The sequence below is a fragment of the Pongo pygmaeus genome, chromosome X (genome assembly GCF_028885625.2).
Source record: "Pongo pygmaeus isolate AG05252 chromosome X, NHGRI_mPonPyg2-v2.0_pri, whole genome shotgun sequence".
Lineage (NCBI taxonomy): Eukaryota > Metazoa > Chordata > Mammalia > Primates > Hominidae > Pongo > Pongo pygmaeus.
In genome coordinates, this window is record NC_072396.2 from 38,802,231 (window position 1) to 38,825,328 (window position 23,098).

The window sequence follows — 23,098 nt, forward strand, 5'->3', positions numbered from 1 at the left end:
AAGGAACAAATGTAACATATTTGTTCCTGGTACAAATATATCATCCCTCTGAACTTTCACAGTGACTCTATAAGACTATTACTCCCCACTTTTTAGATTATGATTTTTTCTTCTCTCATCCTAGTAGATATATCTTTAGAAAACAAAGTGTTTTCCAATGATAAACAATCCAATCCTTTCTCTAAATTGTAATAACTACAAAACCTCACATAAAAGACTTTTCACCATCTGCAACAGTCAAAAGTTATTTATCCAGGTCTAACAATATACTAGGCATCATAGTGAAGAAAAAGTAGAAAATAAAGAAAAGAAGAAACAAAGGGAGAAAGAAAGAAGGAAGGGAGGAAGAAAACCACCTATTTGACTACCATGAAAAGGATAATGTAATGTTAAAAAAAAATAGGTCACAATATTCCAATTCTGAGTAAGACGTAGTAATCGTACTTCACCCTGTCTTTCCTACTGAATGCAGCTGCAAAACCTGAACAAAGTGCATCTGAACAGCTATTTGATGACTCTGAAAAAGTAAACATTAGCAGGCAGACTAAGAATTTGGGGCTGGGCGCGGTGGCTCACGCCTGTAATCCCAGCACTTTGGGAGTCCGAGGTGGGCGGATCATGAGGTCAGGAGATCGAGACCACAGTGAAACTCCGTCTCTACTAAAACTACAAAAAATTAGCCGGGTGCGGTGGCGGGCGCCTGTAGTCCCAGCTACTGGGGAGGCTGAGGCAAGAGAATGGCGTGAACCCGGGAGGCGGAACTTGCAGTGAGCTGAGATCACACCACTGCACTCCAGCCTGGGTGACAGAGCGAGACTCCGTCTCAAAAAAACAAAAAAAGAATTTGGGGTAACACTGAATTGGTGTTGCTCTGGTATCCCAGGACTAGACTAAAATCAGCCCAAACACAGAAGTAGACAGTGGGTACAGAGAGAGTTCCAGGAGAAGCCCTCTATCTCTGACTCTAAGAGTGGAAAAGAAGACCTGTAATGCTTCAGAGAGAATGAAGAAAATTCCCTGGTTTTCTTTTATGTTCATTTTCTCCATTATCTCATGACCCAGCCTCCATATAACCCTGTGGTGACAGTGGGCAGGAGTGACAGCAGTGGCAACTATAGCAATTGTATAGCAAACTCTAGATACCTAAAACTCTGGGAATGGGGATTTTTTTTCTCTCTAGAGAAGATGTGGTCTTAAGAGGGTAGGAAGATTCCCTGTGACTTTTTGTCTTTCTTAGTCTACCCCTTGCTCAATAAACTTTTTTCTCAATCTTCTTTTTAATCTTGGTTTTTTCAGGGAGCTGTGGGACAATATCCAAATGTTTAACATTTCAGTCAATACAGTTCAAAAAGGAGAGGAGAGAGAGTACAGTGGGATAAAACAGTTCTCAGAGGGGAATTTATAGCATCAGATGTTTATATTAGAAAAAGGAAAAGGCCTCAAAACAATACCTTAAGCTTCCACTTTAAGAAACTAAAGAACAAAACAAACCCAAAGCATGCAGCAGGACATAATAAAAATAACAAAGGCAAAAGCAGAAATTAATGAAACAACACAATGGAAACAAATCAATCAAACCAAAAGTTGTTTTTTGAAAATATTCATATCATTGACAAAACTCAAGCAAGACTGACAAAGAAAAACAAAGAAAAGAAACAAATTACCAATATTAGGAATGAAACAGAGGGTATCACAGCAGATACTGTGTATAACTCTACACATAACTTTGACAGCTTAGATGAAATGAACCAATTCTTCAAAAAGCACGAACTATCAAAACTCACTCAAGATGAATAGATAATCTTCCTAAAAATAAATCTCCAGGCACGGTGATTTCACTGGTGAATTCTATCAAATATTTTTAAAAGAATTCTACAGAATGTCTTCCACAAAATTGAAGTGGAGAACACATGTCCCAACTCATTTTACAAGGCTAGCATTACTCTGATGCCAAAACCAGATAAGGACTTCACGTGAAAATAAAACTACAGGACAATATCAGTCATGAACACAGATGCAAAAAATCCCCAACAAAGTATTACCAAATAAAACACAACACTACATAAAAAGAATAATATGCTAACACCAAATGGTACATATCCTGACAATGGAAGCCTAGCTTAATATTCAAAAATCAATTAATCAATGCAACCCAAGACATTAACAAACTAAAGAAGAAAATCCAGGTGATCATATCAATTAATAAAGAAAAGGAATTTAACAAAATTTAACATCCATTCGTGATTAAAAAAAAAAAATTACAGCAATCTAGGAAGAGAAGAGAATGTCTTCAATCTGATGAAGGGGATCTACAGAAAGCCCACAATTAACATTATACTTCACGGTGAAAGACTGAGGTGCTTTACCCCTAAGACTGGGAACAACACAACACCCAATTTCACTACCCTATTCAGCACTATACAGGTAGTCCTAGCCAGTGCAATAAGACAAGAAAGAAAGAAAAGATACAAAAGATACAAAGGTTGGAAAGGAAGAAATAAACCCGTCTCTGGCCAGGCCCGGTAGCTCACGCCTGTAATCCCAGCACTTTGGGAGGCTGAGGCAAGTGGATCCCCTGAGGTGAGGAGTTCAAGACCAGCCTGGCCAATGTGGTGAAACCATGTTTCTACTAAAAATACAGAAATTAGCCAGGCGTGGTGGTGCACACCTGTAGTTCCAGCTACTCAGGAGGCTGAGGTGGGAGAATCACTTGAAACCAGGAGGTGGAGGTTGCAGTGTGCCGAGATTGTGCCACTGCATTCCAGCCTGGGCAACAAAAGGAGAGAAGAAAGAAAGAAAGGAAGGAAGGGAGGGAGGGAGGGAGGGAGGGAGGAAGGAAGGAAGGAAGGAAGGAAGGAAGGAAGGAAGGAAGGAAGGAAGGAAGGAAGGAAGGAAGGAAGGAAGGAAGGAAAAACCTGTCCCTATTCACAGATGACATGATTGTCTATGTAGAAAATCTCAAAGAATCGACAAAATAAAACTTGAGGTTAGCAATATCACAAGATAGAAAGTCAAACCACAAAAATCAATTGTATTTCTATATACTTGCAATAAACTATTAGAGAGTAAAATTAAGAAAATAAAAACATTTCCAGTAGCCCCATAAAATGAAATACTTATAAATCTAACAAAACATGTATGGGATCTGTATACTGAAAAGTAAAAAATGTTTGTGAAAGAAATCAACTAATACCTAAATAAATGGAGAGATGTACTGTATTCATGGATTGAAAATTCAAATATTAAAGATATCAATTCTCCCCCAAACTGATCAGTAGATGTGACATAATTGCCACCAGAATACTAGCAAGGTTTTGAAGATATAAACAAGCTGATCCTAAAATTTATATGAAATTTATAGCCAAAACAATTTTGGAAAAGAAGAATAAAGTTAGAGGAATCACACTACCCAATTTTAAGACATATTACAAAACTACAGTAATCAAGACAGTATTGGTGTTAGTGAAGAAATAAGCACATAAACCAATGGATCAGAATAAAAAACCCAGAAACAGATCTGCACAAAAATTTCCAATTAATTTTTGAAAATGGTACGAAAGCAATTCAGTACAGTTTATTACATGACAAGTACACCTCAAGTATAAAGTCGTTTTTAAAAACCCTGCGTGTTCTTCTCACAATGTTTTTTATTCCAGAAATTTCAGGAATGTTAAATGCATGAAGAGGGGCCTTTGGGATTCACAAAAGTGGGAAATTATTTGGCACACTGCAGCTGTTCATCCAAGCTGTTTTTTTCCCCTAAATTTAGAAACTAGATGAAAACTGTTCTGTTACTTCTCATGTAACCAGTATCCTTATTAAGCACTCAGCATTGAATTTAACATTAGGTCCTGAGAAAAATAATATATGATAATATGAAGTAATACATTTCAAACTTTACCATTGCTTACAAATGAATTCAAAGAAAAAAATCAAAGTCAAAGTACATTTCTTACATATCAATAGTACCAAGGAAGACTAAAAGCCCTCTGTTACAGGCTCAAATGATGCAAGTTCCTTGAAATGAAAGGACATCAGGACACTTGAGGGCAGAACAAGTAGGCAGTGGGAGATTTTTTTAGGGAGGCCTAAAAACCAGCCTGGCTTGGAAAAGCATGGTAGGAAGGCACCCACGTCCACTTGAGCTTACAGTAAATGATCTGCCTCAAATTGCCAGTGGCCAGTGGTTACTTAACGGCCATGGCTAGCAATTTGCGGGTGTCTGTCACATAAAGTCCAGTGAGAGAGACAGGAAAATGGCTAGTCAGCCCTCTACAAGGAGCAGAAATGTGTGCAAGTTGTTTTGTGGGAGGTATAACCATACCTTACATTTGCACTGTATATTACAAATCACTTCCCTAAAAGAGCAGGTGGCTTTGTTCACAGTTGGCAGACAAAAGCAGAAGTTAAGTTGCTTGAGTTTAATCCAGTTAGCAGGTGGATAATAATGTTGAACATCTTTGGTTTAAGTATCTGTTCAAATATTTTGTCTGCTTTAAAAATTAGGTGGCTTTTTTTCTTGTTATTGAGTTTAGAGAGTTCTTTATATATTTCTTTTTACTCTCTTAGTGGGGTCTTTGGAAGAGAAGTTTTTAATTTGAATAAAGTAAAATTTATCAATTATACCTTTTATAGACCATGCTTTTGGTGTCATATTCAAGAAATCTTTGCCTAACTCAAGTTCACAAAGATTTTCTCCCATGTTGTCATCAAGAAGTTTCATATTTATAGGCTTTATATTTAGGTCTATGATCTATTTTGAGTTCATTTTTGTTTAATAAAGTCTTTGCCTTTGATAGAAGGAGGAGAGAGAAGTCTGAGACAGTAGGGGAGGGAGGTAGTGCTAGTATCAATAAGCATTGGAAAGTGAGCCTTTGATATTCCCAGGGATGCTGATTTACTCACTTCTATGAACTTTCAATGAATCTGCATATGCCACATTCTGTAGCTAAACAGCCTAATAAACTTGGCTAGCAACCTGGGGTCCAGCATCTAATCAGAAGGCACCCAGCAAACATCCTGGAAAATTAAACTCCCATCTCCAATATGCCCTCCCAAACCAGCTCTGTAGTGGATTGCCTGCATAGTGGCCACCGACAATTCCTCCCCACCCTGCACATGCATATAAGAGGTAGACTCCATCCACTACCACCACCATCCCAAATATGGGCCTGCCTTGTGATTTTCTTTGACTAATAGAATGTAACAGAAGTGATGCTGTGACAGTTCTGGATCTATGCCTTAAGTGTCCTGGTAGCTTTGGCTTTTGTCCACTGGGAGGCCAGCTGCATGTAGTGCCAGCTTCCTGCTGGAGAGTAAGGCAACATGGGGAGACGGAAAAGAGCTAAACTATGCAGACTGCAGAAAGGCAGAGAGAGGGACCAGCCATCCCAGCGATTTCAGTCATCCCAGATGAAGTGTCAGACACAGACACATGAGTGGAACCATCCCGGATCCTCTAGACCCAGATGAGTCACCCCAGACAACACCATGTGAACCAGAGATGAGCCGTCCCCCAAAGTCCTGCCCAAACTGCAGGATCATGAGTAAATACATAGTTGTCACTTATTTAAACCACTAAGTTTTGGAGTGGTTTCTTATGCATCAAAAGATAAGTGAAACAACCTCCAAGTGTCCATCATAGAAGCCTTCTTTACAGTTCATTCAGTGACCTAGAGAGTTCTATTCAGCAGGAGTCAATTCAGCAGTACAAAGAACTCTGGACCAGAAACCAAAATCCTGGGTTAAGTTCCAGCTTAGCCATTGTCTGAGTTCCCCCAAAAGCATACTCTAAGACAAAGTACAAGTAGTTCATTTGGGAAGCAATCCCAGGAAGCATAGTGATGGACTAGAACAGAGAGACAGAGAAGGGAAGAAAGACAATAAGGGTACTGCTCACTGGGCAACTGCTGTGAGTCACTGTTGTGGGCAATTGGGGCTCCATCCTACTGGGGACTCTTCCTCCCTCTCTGGCATCCAAATACTACCCTTACATAACTTCTTTCCCCATTGAGGCTACTCTTAAATGTTCATTTTAACTTTATTTCATCCAGAAATAAATGGGAGTAGAATGGCTGGCTGGTGAGAGAATGATCCCTGCCAGACATGAGCTCTCAGAGACAGCCTTGCTTCCACAGCTGTTTCATCAGAGACAATATCAGACAATATTCCATCCTCTTATTCAAACTCTTCCATGCAGACCCCAAAAGGAAGACCCTAGGCAGAGTCCATGGCACCCATAATCCCCAGGCTCTCTGCCTTTCATTAGCAAAGACAATTAAAACAGCATGTGGCTTGTGAAATATCAATTATGGTCCTACTTTAGAGAGCCAACAAAAATAAACTTAAAAGAAAAGCTTTATAAATGAAGTCATTACTCTGGTCCAAGGGGAAAATAATATTTTTCCAATTTAGTCTCCTTCTATTGTTTAATACTATGAAGGGCCAAAGTGTGTCCCTGCCCATTGCCCAGAGATGGGAGAGAGGAGAAACAGAAAAAAAGACAAGCACGTAAATCTGAGGAGGTCAGCCCAAAGCAGGGGACCTCAATAAATTCCAAGTCCTGTTCTCACCAAGGGGCATTCACAAAGCTCTGTAGCCCGACTGTCCCCAGTCAACACAGACAGACAAAAAGAGGGCTAGCCTTTAAAGTAAAACCAGACAGTGGAAGAAAAGCAATTTGTGATGTGGCATGTGGTCCTTCAAATGCTTAACTCTCCTCTATAGAGGTCAAATGGGACACAGAGAAAATCTAAGAAAGGAAAGGAGGATGCAGCAAGACTTTCAGCAGAAGACTCCAGACCAAGACACTGGCGGAGGCCACATGGCCTCAGAGAGCTATGAGCATGGGAGGGAGACACTGAGCTGGAGAAGAGTTCTCTCTTGCATCAAGTTCACATTTGAGGGTTATCAAATTGCCTCTGTTCCCTGGCAAAGGAGATGATTCCACTCCTTTACAATTTGGTTCAGAAGGCAAAAACAAATCAAGAACCCATCCATCCATATCAGCTCTTGAGGCTTCACCTCCATTTAAACAAAGACAGAATAAAGATCTAGGCAAGACTATTTCAAAGGTCTACCCCATGTTCTGAACAACTGCCCAATAGAACAGCCTGCAAACTTTTAAAAGTGTTTTTCAATGTGGGCGCTATGGGCATTCTGAGGGAGCCAATTCTTTATTGTGCAGGCCTGGCCTTCTCTATCATTATGACAACCCAAATCACTACCATATATTTCCAAAGTCCCCATAGGCAATGGCATGGAAATTTAACAAAGACATCTTAAATCCATTTATGCCCCGCCCACACATACATTTGTGGCTATTTTTTTCTTTATAATTGAGGTAAACATATATAGTAAAGTGCACAAATCTTAAGTGTATACAGCTCAATACATTCTATGTATGTGCATACCCATGAGACCTCCCAACCCAGATCAAGATACAGAACACTGCCGGCACCCTTGAAGACCCCCTTGTGGCCCCTCCCAGTGGCTGCCCCATAAAGACAACTGCTATTCTGACTTGTAACACCATGGACTAGTTTTGCACATTGTTGTTGAACTTTGTAGAAATGGAATTGCCATGTCTACTCTTTTGTGGCTGGTTTATTTCACTGAACATTATGTCTGTGAGATTCATCCCTGTTGTTACATGTAGCGATACATTCCTTTTTTACCTTTTTTGTTTAAGAATCATAAGCACAGAAAAGTGTCCAGAAGTTTATATCAAACTACTGAGTGGCAACTTCAGAAAAAGAGAATGGAATCAAGAGGAAAATGAAGGGTGGGCCTGCTTTCAACTTTTTATGCCTCTATTTGAATATTTTCATAATGGGCATGTTTTACTTTTATAATTTTATTTTAAAGGAAGGGACTCACTCTATCACCCAGTCTGCAGTGTAGTGCATGATCACGGCTCACTGCAGCCTTGACCACCTGGGTTCAAGCAATCCTCCCACTTCAGCCCCTGAGTAGCCGGGACTACAGGTGAGTGCCAGCACACCTGACTAATTTCTTTTCTTTTTTTTTTTTTAGAGATAGGGTCCCACGATGTTGCCCAGGCTGGTCTCGAACTCCTGGGCTCAAGCGATTCTCTCGCCTAGGCCTCTCAAAGTGCTGGGATTACAGGTGTGAGCCACTGTGCTCAGTCTATATATATATATTTTTTTTTTGCAAAAAAATTTTGGGAAAAAAGTGGTCAGCCTATAATTTTTGAAAGCCTTGTTAAAGTACATTCATCAGAGGATACTTTCAGCTCATCTGCAATATCAAATGGGCCATTTTATAGATATGTGTAGCATTCAGACCACCAAGCCAAGAAAAGTAAACTATAATATCTATTTTCTGCCTACCAAAAACGTATAGAAATGGAAGTTGTCGGTTGTCTCATCTATTTTCACTGAAAATCAAGGCCTGCATAGGTTTCTCAACCCTCATTCCTCTCCTCAGTGGCCAGTCCATGGAGGAAGTAGAATAACTTAGTGCTTCCTCCCACCTCACCCTCAAGCCTCACTATCACTGAGAATTTCAAACTAAGTGACAACACAGCAGTTACGTATCCTCACAGAGTAAACACTAAAAAGTGTTCACACACAGGCCCATGGCTGTGACACCACTAGCCCTGGAAGGCAAAGGAAGAAGGTCTGGAATGGGAGGGAGTGAGCTGAGCTTTGAGAAGGAAGGCACAGCCTCCTCATGCTAAGAGCCACAGCTTCCCTCCTATCTGACTGTGTCCTGAGGCTTCCCATGGAGAAAAGGGTCACTCACTCAAATGAAAGCCATTTGGACTTGGCTGGCCTGAAAAGATGAGTTTGGAATTTGGATGAGGAAATTTTACAGAAGAAAGTATTCTGAAAGGAAGCAACGTGAAGAGGAGAGAGAAACTCCTCAAGGGCTGTTCCCCAGCTTTCTTTACATTTTAATACACAAAAACACATTTTAAAGAACACATGTTGGCAATACCCAAAAGTTGGTGGCTTTCGACTCAAAAAAACTTCCTTTAACCAAGACACAATTGCTAGAGAGACAGATGTGGGACAGATGATGCTACCCAAAGGTTGGGGTTTTTTCTTCCCCACTTCCACCTCCCCAAGCCTGCAGTGGTCACTGCCACCAGTAAATGCTTCAGGAAATTCAATGTCATGTTCCGAAGTGTCTTGTCCTGAAAGCAAACACACAGTGTTCACTGAAATCAACAAATGTGAAACACTTAGGCTAGTGAGATGTTCGGAGAAAACCATTTGGAAATGTCCACACCAGTGGTTCTCACACTGGAGTGTACATAAGAATCATTTGGAGGATCTGCTAAAACACAGATGGCCAGGCCCACTTCCCACATACCCAGCTTGTGATTCGGTAGCTCTGGGGTGTGGTCTGAGAATGTATATATCTACTAGGTTCCCAGGAGATGCTGCTGCTGTTGCTGCTGGTCTACAGACCCCACTTTGAGAGTCTGTGGTCCTCACTATTCCTCCTTGTCCTCTCTCAGAGAGTAACAAGGTATACTGGCATATCAATGACCCTGAGCAGTCCTGCAATAAAGAAACCTATTAACCCAGCCTTTTGTAACTAAATTACAATGCATCCTGTTTCCCACATACCATTTCTGAATGTCTCTGGGAAGCAGTGCTTCACGGAAGGAAGTAGGAGATGGTGGAGGGCTATGGGCCATACTACATACCAAGATCCTGGCAGGGCAGCACATCTGGAGACTGCTGTCTAGAAATCCAGGAAGCATTAAGAAATATGTCAGCAGGTAGCAAAAGCCAGTCCACCTCCAGCCTCAGATTAGGACACTGGATCTTAGCCAAGAATTGGCAAGAATAAAACAGCAACCTAGTTTTTAGAGCATCTAAGACATCAGGAGGTTACCAAGCCTCAAATCTTGAGAATGAGACACCCAGTTATGTGTCAGATAAATTAACCGTATACAAGGCTAGTTATAGCATGCTGGCCTGGACCTCCAAGATGAGTCCCAAGCTGAGCCTCACGGTGGGGAAGAAGTAGCCCCAAACACCCAGGAATCTTGTTAAAAGGTAGGTGCTTATTTCATACCTGTGATGATGTTCAAGATTCTACATTTCTATAAAGCTCCCAGGTGAGGCTGGTTATCAAACCACACTTTGAGTAAGGCCTTGGATTAGGGGTTCGGCAAACATTTTCTGTAAAGGAAAATATTTCAGCTTTGCAGGCCATAGGGACTCTGTCACAACTACTCAACTGCCATCGTATCACCAAGTAGCCATAGACAAATACCCAAAGGAATGAACATGGCTGTGTTCCAATAACATCAAAATTTGAATTTTATATCATTTGTCACAAAATGTTATTATTCTTTTGATTTTTTTTCAATCAGTTTAAAATGTTAAAACCATTCTTAGCTCAACTAATCATATAAAAACTGGCAGTGAGCCATCTTTGGCCTGCCTGGACTTTGTTTGCAGACCCTCACCCTAGATTACTGGTCCCTAACCTAGATCTACCAAATCAAAATGCACAGAGGTGGAGCCAGATAAACCATATTTCATCAGACTCCCCAGGTGATCCTTACTCAGCCTGTACAAATACCATTGCTGGCCAGACACGGTGGCTCACACCTGTAATCCCAACACTTTGGGAGGCCAAGGAGGGCAGATCTTGAGGTCAGGAGTTTGAGACCAGCCTGGCCAACATGGTGAAACCCCATCTATACTAAAAATACAAAAATTAGCTGGGTGTGGTGGCACACACCTGTAATCCCAGCTACTCGGGAGGCTGAGGCAGGAGAATCTCCTGAACCTTGGAGGTGGAGGTTGCAGTGAGCCGAAATCATGTCACTGCATTCCAGCCTGGGTGACAGAGCAAGACTCGGTCAAAAAAAAAAAGGAAAAGAACAGAGAAAAAAATACAATTGCTGGGTTGGAAACTACTACTTACCCAACTCCCTGAAAAGGTGAGAGACCCTCTTTAAGTGCTGTTAACAGTTCAGTCTTCCTGACATCCCCAATTCATGGAGCTTGAGGGGCTTAATGTGAGGGGCTGTGTGTTTTCCTGACTAACCCACAGGTCTCACTCTCACTCATCTCCCAAGGTGCTGCCTCCCCGCTAACCCCAGTGGCATTGATTTCTGGCATGAAGATAAGAAGTCCCTGTGTCTTTAAGAGCTGATCAGTTCCAGGAATTCTCAGCCCCAGGAGTCTTGCCAGAGTGGCAGGAGCAGCCCTGATCACACTAGCCTGGTTTTCTTGACAGCTAAAGTTATTCATAAGGTATTAATACATCTTAGCTGCAGGGAAAAGCCATGCAAGGCCCCTGTTACCAATCAGCTTGAAGATGTGCTTTGCTGCTGCTCAAGGCGAAGCCAGGCAGGGGCTGTATTCCTGGCAGAAAGGCTTAAAAGGAGATGAAGTCAAGGGAGGGTGCATTTGTTTTTGAGATAGAGAAGGGAGGAAAAACCTAACCTACAGGCTGTACATGCTTATCTCAGGAATGTTGGGGACTTAGGAAAGGAAGGTCAGAGGATTCAGTGATGAAGGCAAAGCCAACAGGAAAAGGGAGAGGAGGGGAAGTGAGCCATTGTGTGGCAGTTATAAACAGGGAAGCCACTCTGTCTTGGCCAAGGGCTGAACTCATTCATCAGATCAGTACTTCCTAAATTTCATCATGTAGAAGAATCATTGGAAGGATCTTGTTAAAATGAAGATGCTGATTCAGTAGGTCTTGGGTTTGGGCCTGAGCTTCTGCATTTTTAACGTGCTCCCAGGTGACCCAAGAGTTCACCACAGATGCTGCTGGCATGCAAGCACAGCTTTTTGTTTTGTTCTTTTACAGAGTCACAAGCTCTAAAAGAATATAGGGTCCATAGCTTGTCCCACTTGGGGTTAAGCTACTGACATCCAGGACTACATAGATATAGTTCAGGGAGTTCCCTGCACTACAGCACCCACCGTCACACCCTCAAAAAGAGCAAGTGGGGTCTCAAATCTAGCCTGCCCTCTACTGTCCAAGTCTTGAATCCTTGGACTCAAGACCTCAAGTCCTTGAGTCTTGGGCCTGCCTCTATCCTTTTCTTGCCCAAAGTCTGTCTCCTGACCAAGCCCTGTGTCCACAGATCTACATGTGCCCAGATGGGGGCCTCTTTTTCTAATTCTCCCAAAGGTGCTTTATGCACTAGTGGTGGCCCTGCAGCCAGCATTGAGAGGTGGCCAGGCACCATTGGCTGACTCTGGCTAGTATCCTGCCATAGTTGAACCTTGAAAGCACTGTACTAAGTGAAAGAAGCCAAACACAAAAGGATAAATACTGTGTAATTCCATTTTTATGGAAGGTCAATTGTAGGCAAATCTATAGAGGCAGAAAATAGATTAGTGGTTGCCTAGGGATGGGGGATTAAGGAATGATGGCTAAGGGGTTTGGAGTTTATTTGGGGGGCAATGAAAACATTATAAAATTGGTTGTGGTGATGAATGCACAACTCTGTGAATATGCTAAGACCATTGAATTGTACAGTTTAAATGAATGAGGTATGGTACATGAATTGTATCTCAATAAAACTGTTATGAATTTAATCACAAATCAGTTGAGGAGCTCAAAGCAAGTGGTATAGAGAGGAAGCATTTGGGACTCTGACAACCTCAAAAGAGGGCAAGGACTGACACTGAGGCAGCAACTTCTCAGAACTCTTGAAAAACATCCAAACAGCTCTAGATATGAGATGCTGAGAGTACAGCCAAGTGTCAATGTAAAGAATAGCCCTGAGATACACCCTGGACAGGGGCTCAGTGAACAATGCTGTATTCGTCCATTTTTGCACTGCTGTGAAGAAATACTTGAGACTGGGTAATTTATAAAGAAAAGAGGTTTAACTGGATCATGGTTCTGCAGGTTGTACAGGAAGTATAGTAGCTTCTACCTCTGAGGAGGCCTCAGGAAACTTACAATCAAGGCAGAAGGCGAAGGAGAAGCAGGCATGTCTTACATGGCCAGAGCAGGAGCGAGAGAGACGAAGGAGGTGCTACACACTTTCAAAACAACCAGGTATTATGATAACTTACTATTGCAAAAATAACACCAAAGGGGATGGTGCTAAACCATTCATGAGAAATCCGCCCCCCCGATCCAATCACCTCCGGCCAGGCCCACCTCCAGCACTGAAGATTACATTTCAACATGAGATTTGGGTGGGGACACAGATCCAAACCATATCAAATGCTCAGCGCCATTCATTCTTGCCTGCCTATCCCTGGTTCCCCACAGGATGCCTGACATGTAGGGATCACTCAAAAATTGAATTCAATGCATGCCTATGAAGTGAAAGGAATTCTATAGCCACTAGACTGAGCTCTACTCCCAACTCTGCATTTAACTCTCTGTGTGACCCCAGACAAATCCCTTCATCTTGCTGAGCCTCAGAGGCTCCTCCCTAAAATGCAGGGCAAGTTACCATCTCAGGCATCCTCCCAGTCTGAGGCTCCATGGTTCCATGAATTACGCAACCCATGCAAGGGAGCCTGGGTGTGGAACAGAGAAACTCCTGCAGAAATCTAGACAAAGACCAAGACACCCACCCAGAGGCTCAGAACTGGCTAGAGGCATGCCCCCCAGCAAATGTCACGCCACAGATCCACTGAGAGCCTCCCAGAAGTCAGGCTCCCTGCTAGACCATGAGAATACAAAAATGAACAAGATCCTACAACCTACTCACGTGGCTGGGGGCATCAGATCCATGAATAGGTAATGGTGCAACACAATGACCCTACCCCTTGGAAAGCTGAATTAAAATCTAAGTGGAAACAGAATTTCAGTGTTGGGGATTGAAAGGAATTGGAGCCTTGATCTGACTAATACTGAGTCAGTACCAACATGTCTGTCAGAGTTCCTATAAGGAATTGCCACTTTGTGGGCAGAATCTCAGAAGGTGGAGGATGTAGCCGCTCCACCACTTCCTCACCACTCCACAATGGGCCTTCCTAACCTTGGCTTAATTCTCACTCTGTGGCCCTAATTTAACCGTGTTTGCGAACAATCTTGGATCACTGGGATTGGCAGGGTCATTCAGCTCAGCCACCCACACAATAAGCGGCAGGCGAGGGTCATCCATTAGCAGATCATGGGGTGTAATCAGCATTGAGGAGATTCTCATTAAGTACTACTGGATGTACATTGCAAACAGCTAGTGATAGCAGGGGAAATGAGCTGCTAGTACATGTGACTACACTACAGGTCACTGTAAGAGTGGGACAGAAGAAATATTGCAATGATATTTCAAGGCCAAGGCAGAAAGTCTGTCCCCAGATTCTATGTTTGGATCTATTACTCAGAAGAAAGTTTGAAAATCATTATGCTCAATTTACAACCCCAAACCTCTGGGATAATCCAAGCCATTATGTCCAAACCCATTTATCTTCTCCCTGGAGAACAATGCATAAAGAAGCATCCAGTGTGAGCTAAGGATTACGGGTGAGTGAATCATTCAGCTCGGGAATGAGTACTCCAGAGGTTTCTGAGGTCAGAATGTGCCAGACGCCCGTAAGATCCAGGTGCTACCAATTATCATCTGGAAAACTTGGGAGCTTAGCAGTGCTACCAAGGACTTTTCTCTTGCACAAGCTTTTCCTCTAAATCTTTATCTGCACATCCTGCCCCCAGAACTCCCTTGAGTTTCTAAGTCTCTTAGAATAATGTCTTAGGGTGATTTGAAATCCAAGAGCCTTCGCAATTAACTATGCCCTGATTTGTTGCCTGTCCAAATGGACAAATTTCCTTTGACATTTAGCTATCTTGCAATCCATTTTCTCAGGAAAGTGTCAACTTGGAAATTCTGGTTAAATCCTACAGGGGAGATTTGAAATGGAATGCTTTGATTCACGATTACTTCAATCAATTAATCCACAAATACTGACTAAAGATCCTCCCCCAAGTCACACTGTACTAAGTGGGGCAGGGGGGTACAGCAAGTTACCAGCCCAGGCCTGAAGGCAATTACAATTTACGATTACATCTGTTTTGCTTGGTACTGCTTTTTAAATGAAAATAACTGGAAACTATACACCTGGCTGTAACTGGAAAGGCCACCTGCTCACTGGTTCAATCAAAGTTTACCTACTGTGGTAATTGCATCTTACTCTGTATGTTGATTTTTCTGCCCATTAAGTGCACATTTTCTCATAGAATTCATGAAGATGCTCTAGTAACTAGTGGTTTTGAATCGTGATAGAGCCGTCTCCCCAGAAAAAGGACACTCACACAGATTTTTGTCTCCAATTTCAAAACATTCTTAGAGAAGCCCACACATCCTCTACTTTCACTTTTCTTGGGCCTTTAGTGCCACCATCTCCGCACCAGCAAGTCTCAGCATCATTCCTCAATAACCAATCCCAGTGTTCCCACATAGCTCCTCTCTGTGCTCCCCGGGCCTGTCAATACAATTGTATTATAACATAGACCACCTGAAATAACTATGTCTCTATTTCCCCATAAGACAGAAAGCTACGAGAGAGAAGAAATGCATACCTTCTTCATCGTGGTCTCCCAAGCACATAAATGCTTCATCATTCAGTGTTCACTTTAAAAATAAGTCTCTGGGCAGAGCCCAGGTTTTATTAGAAAAGGTAGAAACTGATTCTATTTCAGAACTAAACCCAAATTTCCCAGAGATTCAGGCTTAAAAGACCACCCTCCTAAAACAAATGGCCCATAAAAGTTAGCAGTTAAGACATCACACAGTCAAGAACTGAGGGGCTGGTTTGAGAAACGCCCTATGAATTGGAACTTGGGAGAGGTTATTATTCACACTGCTATTTTGGAAGTGAATCTCTAACCTGGGCATTAATCATAACTTGCCTGCTACAAATTTCATACTATGCTATATAGCCTGGCAAAACTAAACCTTCTTCTGTTCAAATTCTCTCTTCACTTTCAATTACTAATTTCAGTTGTGTTCTCTGAAAGGGGAATTGATGTAGCACACATATTTGCGTTTACTAAGGAAACCATTCAACCACTTGGGAAAGGCACAGATCAAGGTGGCCAACAAAAATAATAAATGCAAACTCCAGCTTGTGGTTGCAGTCTCTCATCTTACAGCCCCCAACAGAGAAGGTTATTGCTTAAACAGCGTTCGTATATTTAAAAGGAACCTCTGTATCCAGTAAGCCATCGTTTCTATGTACGTAGGTTCATGGTGGCACAAACCCCTGTGTACCTGTGCACATGTTTCCCTCAGCTCCTTTCGTGTCCAATGGCCCATCACTGGAGTTACAGGCACTGTTAATCCATTACGCACAAATATCCATGTGGCACAAAGTGCTCTGCTAGGCACCGTGGGAAATACAAATAAGGGTAAAACATAGCACAACCCCTGCCTCCAAGGGCTTAAAGTCTACAGGAAGAAGAAGAGTGCATAAATTATGATAATATACAGCATTATCAAATATGTGATATATGTGATAAATATAAGAGACATGAGTGAGACCATGGGTGTTAAAAGGAAGGCACGTTGCTTCCCATTGGAGCGATCAAGGAAAGGTCTCATCAAAGTGGGGGTGTTGCTGGATGATGGGCAGAATTTGGACAAATGGCCAGGGGAACGATTCCAGGTACAGAAAGCAGCCTCTGACAAGAAGGAAAACGTGACTCAGGTTCTATAAGGATAGGATTTTAGGAAACCGGGGGGAAAGACTGGAAAATTAGGCTAGAAGCAAACTGTGTAGTCCCCTAAAAACAACTGAGAACTTCTTACTTGAGAGAGAACAGGGAGCTGCTGCCCTAAGTTTTTGAGTAGGGGAGTGATGTGATAAAAAACAGTACTAAAGTCAATGGACTTAAAAGACCATTATCTAAAGTGAGAAAGTAAAATGAGCTAGAATTAGAGAGACCAAAAGTGAGAATGTTATAGCAATAATCTAAAAGAGAAAAGCAGCACTTTGGTTATGGTATAAGGACTGATGAGGTGGGAAGATGTGAAGACACTGCTTTAACAATGGTTTCTGGTGTCTCATTCAGCTCCCAAATCTGCGAAATGAGTAGTAACTAACAAACAACATTGTACTGTACTGAAAGTGTTATCAATGAAGAAAATGCCAGAGGAAAATGACCTGCTCTCCCCAGCATATTTCCTTTTCATTGCAGAGTACTTTTGTCAGCTGATTACACATTTTAAATCTAAATAGGAATTCCTAGCCTGTTCCCGGTGAGACCTTAATTATATAACCTGAGCTAGGTGCTCCATTCCTAGTACTTATCTCCAAATGTGATATTTCAAAAGACTGCTTCAGCTGATGTAGTCTGGTTTGGCTTTTAGCAAACCTCACTTGGTTTTCCTGACTAGTAAAACCACACTACTTTACTGATTTTCTCCAGATGTAAGATTCACAAAGCCTTTCTTAGAGGCCATGGTACTCATTCTCCATTTTCAGCCTTGTTTGCAGAAGGAGGCAGAGTGAACCACCACAATCTCACGTGCAAATACAACTCTAAGAATTATTTTAAGAACAGAATCTAAATTCTCATCTGTTATAAGCATACACAGTCAAACACAAACAACTTTTCTACAAATTTTCCATACACTTCATGTGGGTTTTTATAGACACTGCATCTTTGCTAGGCTGCAAAATATAGATCAGAGAGCCAGAAAAGCTGCATTAAATTCTGAGATGGAAGAACTCCAGAGACCTTCTAGGAGTGGGAATGAGAATGATTTACTCTCACTCTGACAGATTTGCTATTCACGTGCAGATGGTTACATAATCGACTTGCTGATGGGGCCCTAGATCTCCATCTTCTTTCAGAAGTTCCAGATTCAAGGACTTCACTTTCTCTCTTACTGGAGATATGATGTCCACTTGCTAAGAGAGTGTCTCTGAAATGATCTTTAAAATTTGTCACCCAGCACTTAGAGTGAACTCAGCCTATGTGATTTGCTTTCAGACCCAAGGGCCTAGAGAGTTTCCCCTCCCCAGCCTTCCAAAGCCTCTGGCTTGGACTGAAATCCCCTCCTCTGGATCTCACAACCTCAGCGGAGCACACTTCCCAAGAGAGCCCACTGAGCCATGCCAAAAGGAGGCTCAAGAGGAGTGTTTATCAAGCAGCTCCAATCAGCTTTAGCTCATTTGTGGTCTGAGCAGAGCAGGAGGGCAGGTTAGGAGTCAGTGGAGGTGGTGGCAAGCAGGAACATGGTGGCTAAAAGTTGGGAGCAGCTTGCAGGCTGGCAGAGGGAGCCAGGAAAGCCAGGGATAGGTCTCAAAAGACAGGTGGTAGTGAATGCCCAAACTGGCAAACTCATGATTCTGTGGCTGGGCCCTGGTAGCAAGCTATACTATATAAAGGTGGAAGATAAGAGAAAGGAGAGGGGAGGGCAGGGGAGGAGAAGGGAGGGAGGTCGGATGGAAAAGGAGAAGGGGTCCCCAGCTTGAGAAAGGCTCAACTAGAAGCTGAGGTTCCCAGGCAGCTCACAGGCACCTCCCAACTCAGTGCGGAAAAGCTACCTCTAGCTTCTCACCTTATTTGCCTGCTCCCAGAAAGCTGCTTCTGGGACACTTAATGACTTCCTCTTCCCCTATAGGTTCATTTTAACCTGATTCCTGCTAAAGGGGGTTGGAGAGAAGGTATTAACACACCACGGGAATGACAGTTGCCTGGCAGTAAGGATAAAATTTCCTTTCCACTTTACCCTGAATCAGTTCCTACAAAGCAGCTGAAAACTTAAGAGTCAGCTCAAAACACAAATGTTCCTGTTTATTAATTTACAAATTTGTTTTATTCATTCATTTATTTAGGTGCGTGCAGAGAATTTCCCGCAGCCATCCCTACATCTCCGAAGCACACTGCTAGAAAGATGGGCATCCTCTATCCTTCTACCAGAACTCAGTAGGTTCATTTCTCATACCCCAGATTTAAGCTGCCCACAGTGTTGAACGCAGAGCCAAATATTTGCACGCCCTATAGCCGACGTCAACCACTTTCCCATTAACACTAAATTAAAACGCATCCATGGATTTTCTCTCCATTCCGAGGCAACAGGAGTGCATGGCACATTGCCCTACTCCCCTGAAGCTCTTCGCTAACCTAAGACTCCAGGGTGAGGAAGTTAGCTGGAGCTTTTTAAAGTGCATCTCCAAAGAGAACTTTGCTCACACCATGAGAGCCCCCAAGAAACACCAGGGCCCCCTTAGATGCCGGAGACCACGCCCTCCAGGAATAAGCCGCACCCTCTGCCCAGCAGAGCCTTGCGCGAGTAGCCCTCTTTCCCTGGGGCTAATCAAGTGCATGCCACATGTCACCACCCTCAGCTGGCAATTCTTCCTCAGAGGCGCAGACTTTCTCGGAATCCCCAGCAGGGGGGGTTAAGAGATTCAGGGGAGGCCCCGCCCGTGCCTTCCACAAAAGTCGCTTTACCGTGGCTCGTGTCCTGCGGCCCCAAGGGGGTAGCCTGGGACCTGTAATGGGAGGGCATAGAGGCTCCTTCCAGGACAAGCTGCCAGCCTCCAGTGGGCAACCATGTGAGAGGCAAAATTCTGGGTGTGAGAAAGTAGCAAACTAGTCTGCGGCCAAACTTTCTCTCTGGAGCCTCCTACACCGAAAAGGGTTTGATTGGAACTCTGGAAGCCTGGACGCAGAAGGTGCTCGGGCTCGCGTCGCCGCGAGGGCGCCCCGCGCCTGGAGATGGGACAGTTAGTTCTTCCCGGCGCGTGCCCAGACACCAGCCCCGATCCGCATCACCCCCACCCTAGGGCTGCGAAAGAGGAGTTCTGAGCAAACAAAGGGCGCTCCCGGCACCTCCCTCTATCCCGAGCGAAGGGTCCCAACGGCGGCGACTCCGGGGATCTTTGGTGCCCAGCTGAGAAGGCAGCCACGCCTCCGATCCTACCTGGGAAGCTGCGGCTGGGCGGGACCCGCAGCAGCAGCAGCAGCAGAGGCGGCAGCAGCAGCAGCGCGGGCCGATGTGCGGGGCTCCCCATGGCGAGCGGGCGCTTAGCTCGCCTCGGCAGCGCAGCGCGCTTCCCGGGGGCGGGAGGAAACCGAAGAGATCAAGGGACTGCGTGCTAGCGGGCGGGCGAAGGCCGGGCTGGAAAACTCCTCCTCTGGCCTCTTTTCCTCCCTCCTTCCCGCCTGGGGCCTGCCCTTCTTTCTCCGCCCCCCCTGGAACACTGCGCGGTTCGGGGCTCTGACCCACCCACCTCCTCCTTTTGTGCCAGCGCTTTTTCTGGCCAGAGAGCGCTGGAGACAAGCCCCAGCAGAGCGAAATATCCTGGAGTATCTTTCTTTGCTCCAATTTGCGCGCCCCCTCACCCGGAATACACACACGGGTGGCTCAACCGCCTCGAACATCCCAGACGTCCAGGAGGATACCATCTGTGCAAAAAGCTGCGTGAGTCACACGGAAACAGAAGGGGCAACCGAGGGGATTCAGAGTGGCCCACTGCGGCCGGATACTATGGCCATGTTCTCTGTTTTGATCCTCACGACCATGCCCCAAGTTCGCTATTACCGTGTCCACTTTCTCCAATAAGAAACCAACGCTTAGAAACTTGCCCAGATTCACCCCCGTTACTGGCAGAGCAGGGACTGGAACTTAGGTGTGTAGTTCTGCCGACGTCAAAGTCCATACTACAGATTTTTTGTTAGTTTGTTTCTCTTTTGCAAAGAAATAAATCAAGGACTGGACCGGGTGCGTGCCTGCTGTGCTGCGGTTTAGGATGGGGCTTGAGGTTCTCCTTCCAGAATCAGCTGATGGGAGAGCACAAGGCACAGAAAGTTCTCTGTCTCACCCACAGCCTTGGGGATCCAGCTGTAGGTTCCTGCAGCCAGATTTCCTCATTTCCTGGGTTGTTCTCAACCACCCCAAAGATACCACGACCAGACTGGAGCCTTTTCCCTGTGGCTTGGCATCGCTGGATCCTGGCATCAGGATAGGGTTTCTAGGCTGCCCGCAGGACGGATCTGGTTTCTTTGAGGCATTTGAGTAAGCCTCTCATGGTTTTGTTTGTTTGTTTGTTGTTTTGGTTGTTTAGTTCTTGTTAAATCAGTAAGGCAATACGTTGCCCCTTTGCTGTCTCAGAAAGATCTTAGCTAAGGCAAATTTTAGTTGGAGTTGCTGCATTAGGTTGTGCAGTTTGGGCACTGTACAAAGGCATCTAAAGGAAGGGGCAAGTGGGAGCCGAAATCCAGATGCCTTTGGGTTCAGGGAGCTTTGTGTCTTGGCAGGGGCCACATCCACTAGAAGGGCATCTTTCTCTCTGCCACAGTAGTCTGGTCTGATAGCTAGGCTAAGAGCCCTGGGAGCACTCACCTAGAAGTTCTGAATTTTTTTATCCAGAAGGAGTGCCATTTCCCAATTCTCACAAAAGCCCCAGACTTCAACGTCCATCTTACCCTCTCTAGCACTTGGGGGGACTTCGCTCCATCTCCTGTGGGTTTCTCCACTGCTGCTACCTCTTCAGGGAACCAACAACCCTTAAATAACCCCCTAGTCGCAGGAAAATGGGGGAGGTCAGGCTCTTCTGTGGCCTCCATCAGACCAGGCTCTCCAGGGAGTCATTCTCAACCTTGTTTATGTGGGTCACCTGGGGAGCTTCATGAAAATACCATATCCAGGCCCTACCTCACACTAATAAAATCAGAATCTTTAGGAATGTGACCTGGAGTTTGACCAGATGCATAATTTTGTCTCTCCCCACTCCGCTAAGCTCCACGGTACAAGTTTTAGTATAGGATAAAAATTCTAGACCATGAGTTTCTCAACGTGGGCACTATTGATATTTGGGGCTAGGTGATTCTTTCTTGGGGAAGGGGACTGCCTTGCACGTTAAGAGATGCATTGATGGCCTCTATGCAACAGATACCAGTAGCAATCCCCCTTTCCCCAGTTGTGACAACCAAAAAAATGTCTCCAGACATTGCCAAATGTCCCCTGGGGTAAAATGCCCCCAGTAGAGAACTACTTCTTTAGGTCCATAAACAAGGGTCAATGTGCACCCCAAATTCCAGGTCCAAGATAGCCTGGCCAGCAGCCTTCCTTTCCTATGTCACCTCTAAAGGAATGTGTCTTAACCACAACCAGTATACATTCTATTACTGGGCTGAGAAGGAACTTCTAGCTCTCTCCTATCCACTGATTCTGGCTGGATTACAAGAAACACCACACTTACTGTTGACTTGCTCTCTGGCCTTTGAATGTCCTCACCACAAAGAAGGAAATCAGAAATGGATGAGGTAATGGTCACGCAAAATACTGACTTGAGGCCTGGTGCAGTGGCTCATGATTGTAATCCCAGCACTTTGGGAGGCCAAGGTAGGCGGATCACTTGAGGTCAAGAGTTTGAGACCAGCCTGGCCAATGTAGTGAAACCCCATCTCTACTAAAAATACAAAAAGTAGCCGGGAGTGGTGGCACACACCTGTAGTCCCAGCTACTCGGGAGGCCAAGGCAGGAGAATCGCTTGAACCCGGGAGGCAGAGGTTGCGCCACTGTACTCCAGACTGGGCGATAGAGCTAGACTCCATCTCAAAAAAACAAAAATACTGACTTGATTTTTTCTTTTCTTTCTTTTTTTTTTTTTTTTTTTTGACAGAGTCTTACTCTGAATTTGAATTTGTTTATCCAGAAGGAGTGCTGTTTCCTGGCTGGAGTGCAGTGGCACGATCATAGCTCATTGCAGCCTCAAACACCTGTGCTCAAGCAATTCTCCTGCCTCAGCTTCCTGAGTAGCTAGGACTACGGGCATGTGCCACCACAGCCAGCTAATTTTTTTTTTGTAGAGATGGGGGTCCCATAAATATGTACATTTACAATGTGTCCATTGAAAAAATAAGCAAAAATAAAAGACATGAAGAAACATCCCAATATAATGCTTATAGAGCAAAATAACATTTGTTGTTTTCATTGTGCAAGGATATCTTGAAGGACAGATCCAAGCTCAGTTGCCTCTTGTATTAATAAATCGAAATAACCCTTTCATTTTTACCTAACAAAGATAAAGGGGAGAGAACAAGGTGGTATCCTTACCTAGTGGGACTACTAAGAGGAATGCCATTGGTGTCAAAATGTATAAGGTGTATAAATCACGTGGGTTAGAGTAATAGGGAACACAATTAGATATAATATTGGGAAACCATTATTTTT

The 23,098-nt window shown here is 43.9% G+C and overlaps 1 protein-coding gene across 3 annotated transcripts in view; it reads right to left on the reverse strand.

Moving 5' to 3' along the window:
- SRPX (sushi repeat containing protein X-linked) overlaps window positions 1-20,108 on the reverse strand; it is a 75,410-nt gene extending 55,302 nt beyond the window's left edge. Inside the window, exon 1 of one of the 3 annotated variants that reach the window (XM_054473095.2) lies at window positions 19,844-20,108. In XM_054473095.2, the coding sequence (XP_054329070.1) occupies window positions 19,844-19,934 (91 nt within the window). In that variant the 5' untranslated portion in view covers window positions 19,935-20,108. The remainder of the gene's footprint in view (window positions 1-19,843) is intronic. The other 2 variants (XM_054473096.2, XM_063660201.1) reach the window with 2 other exon arrangements.
- Window positions 20,109-23,098: the final 2,990 nt, after the last annotated feature.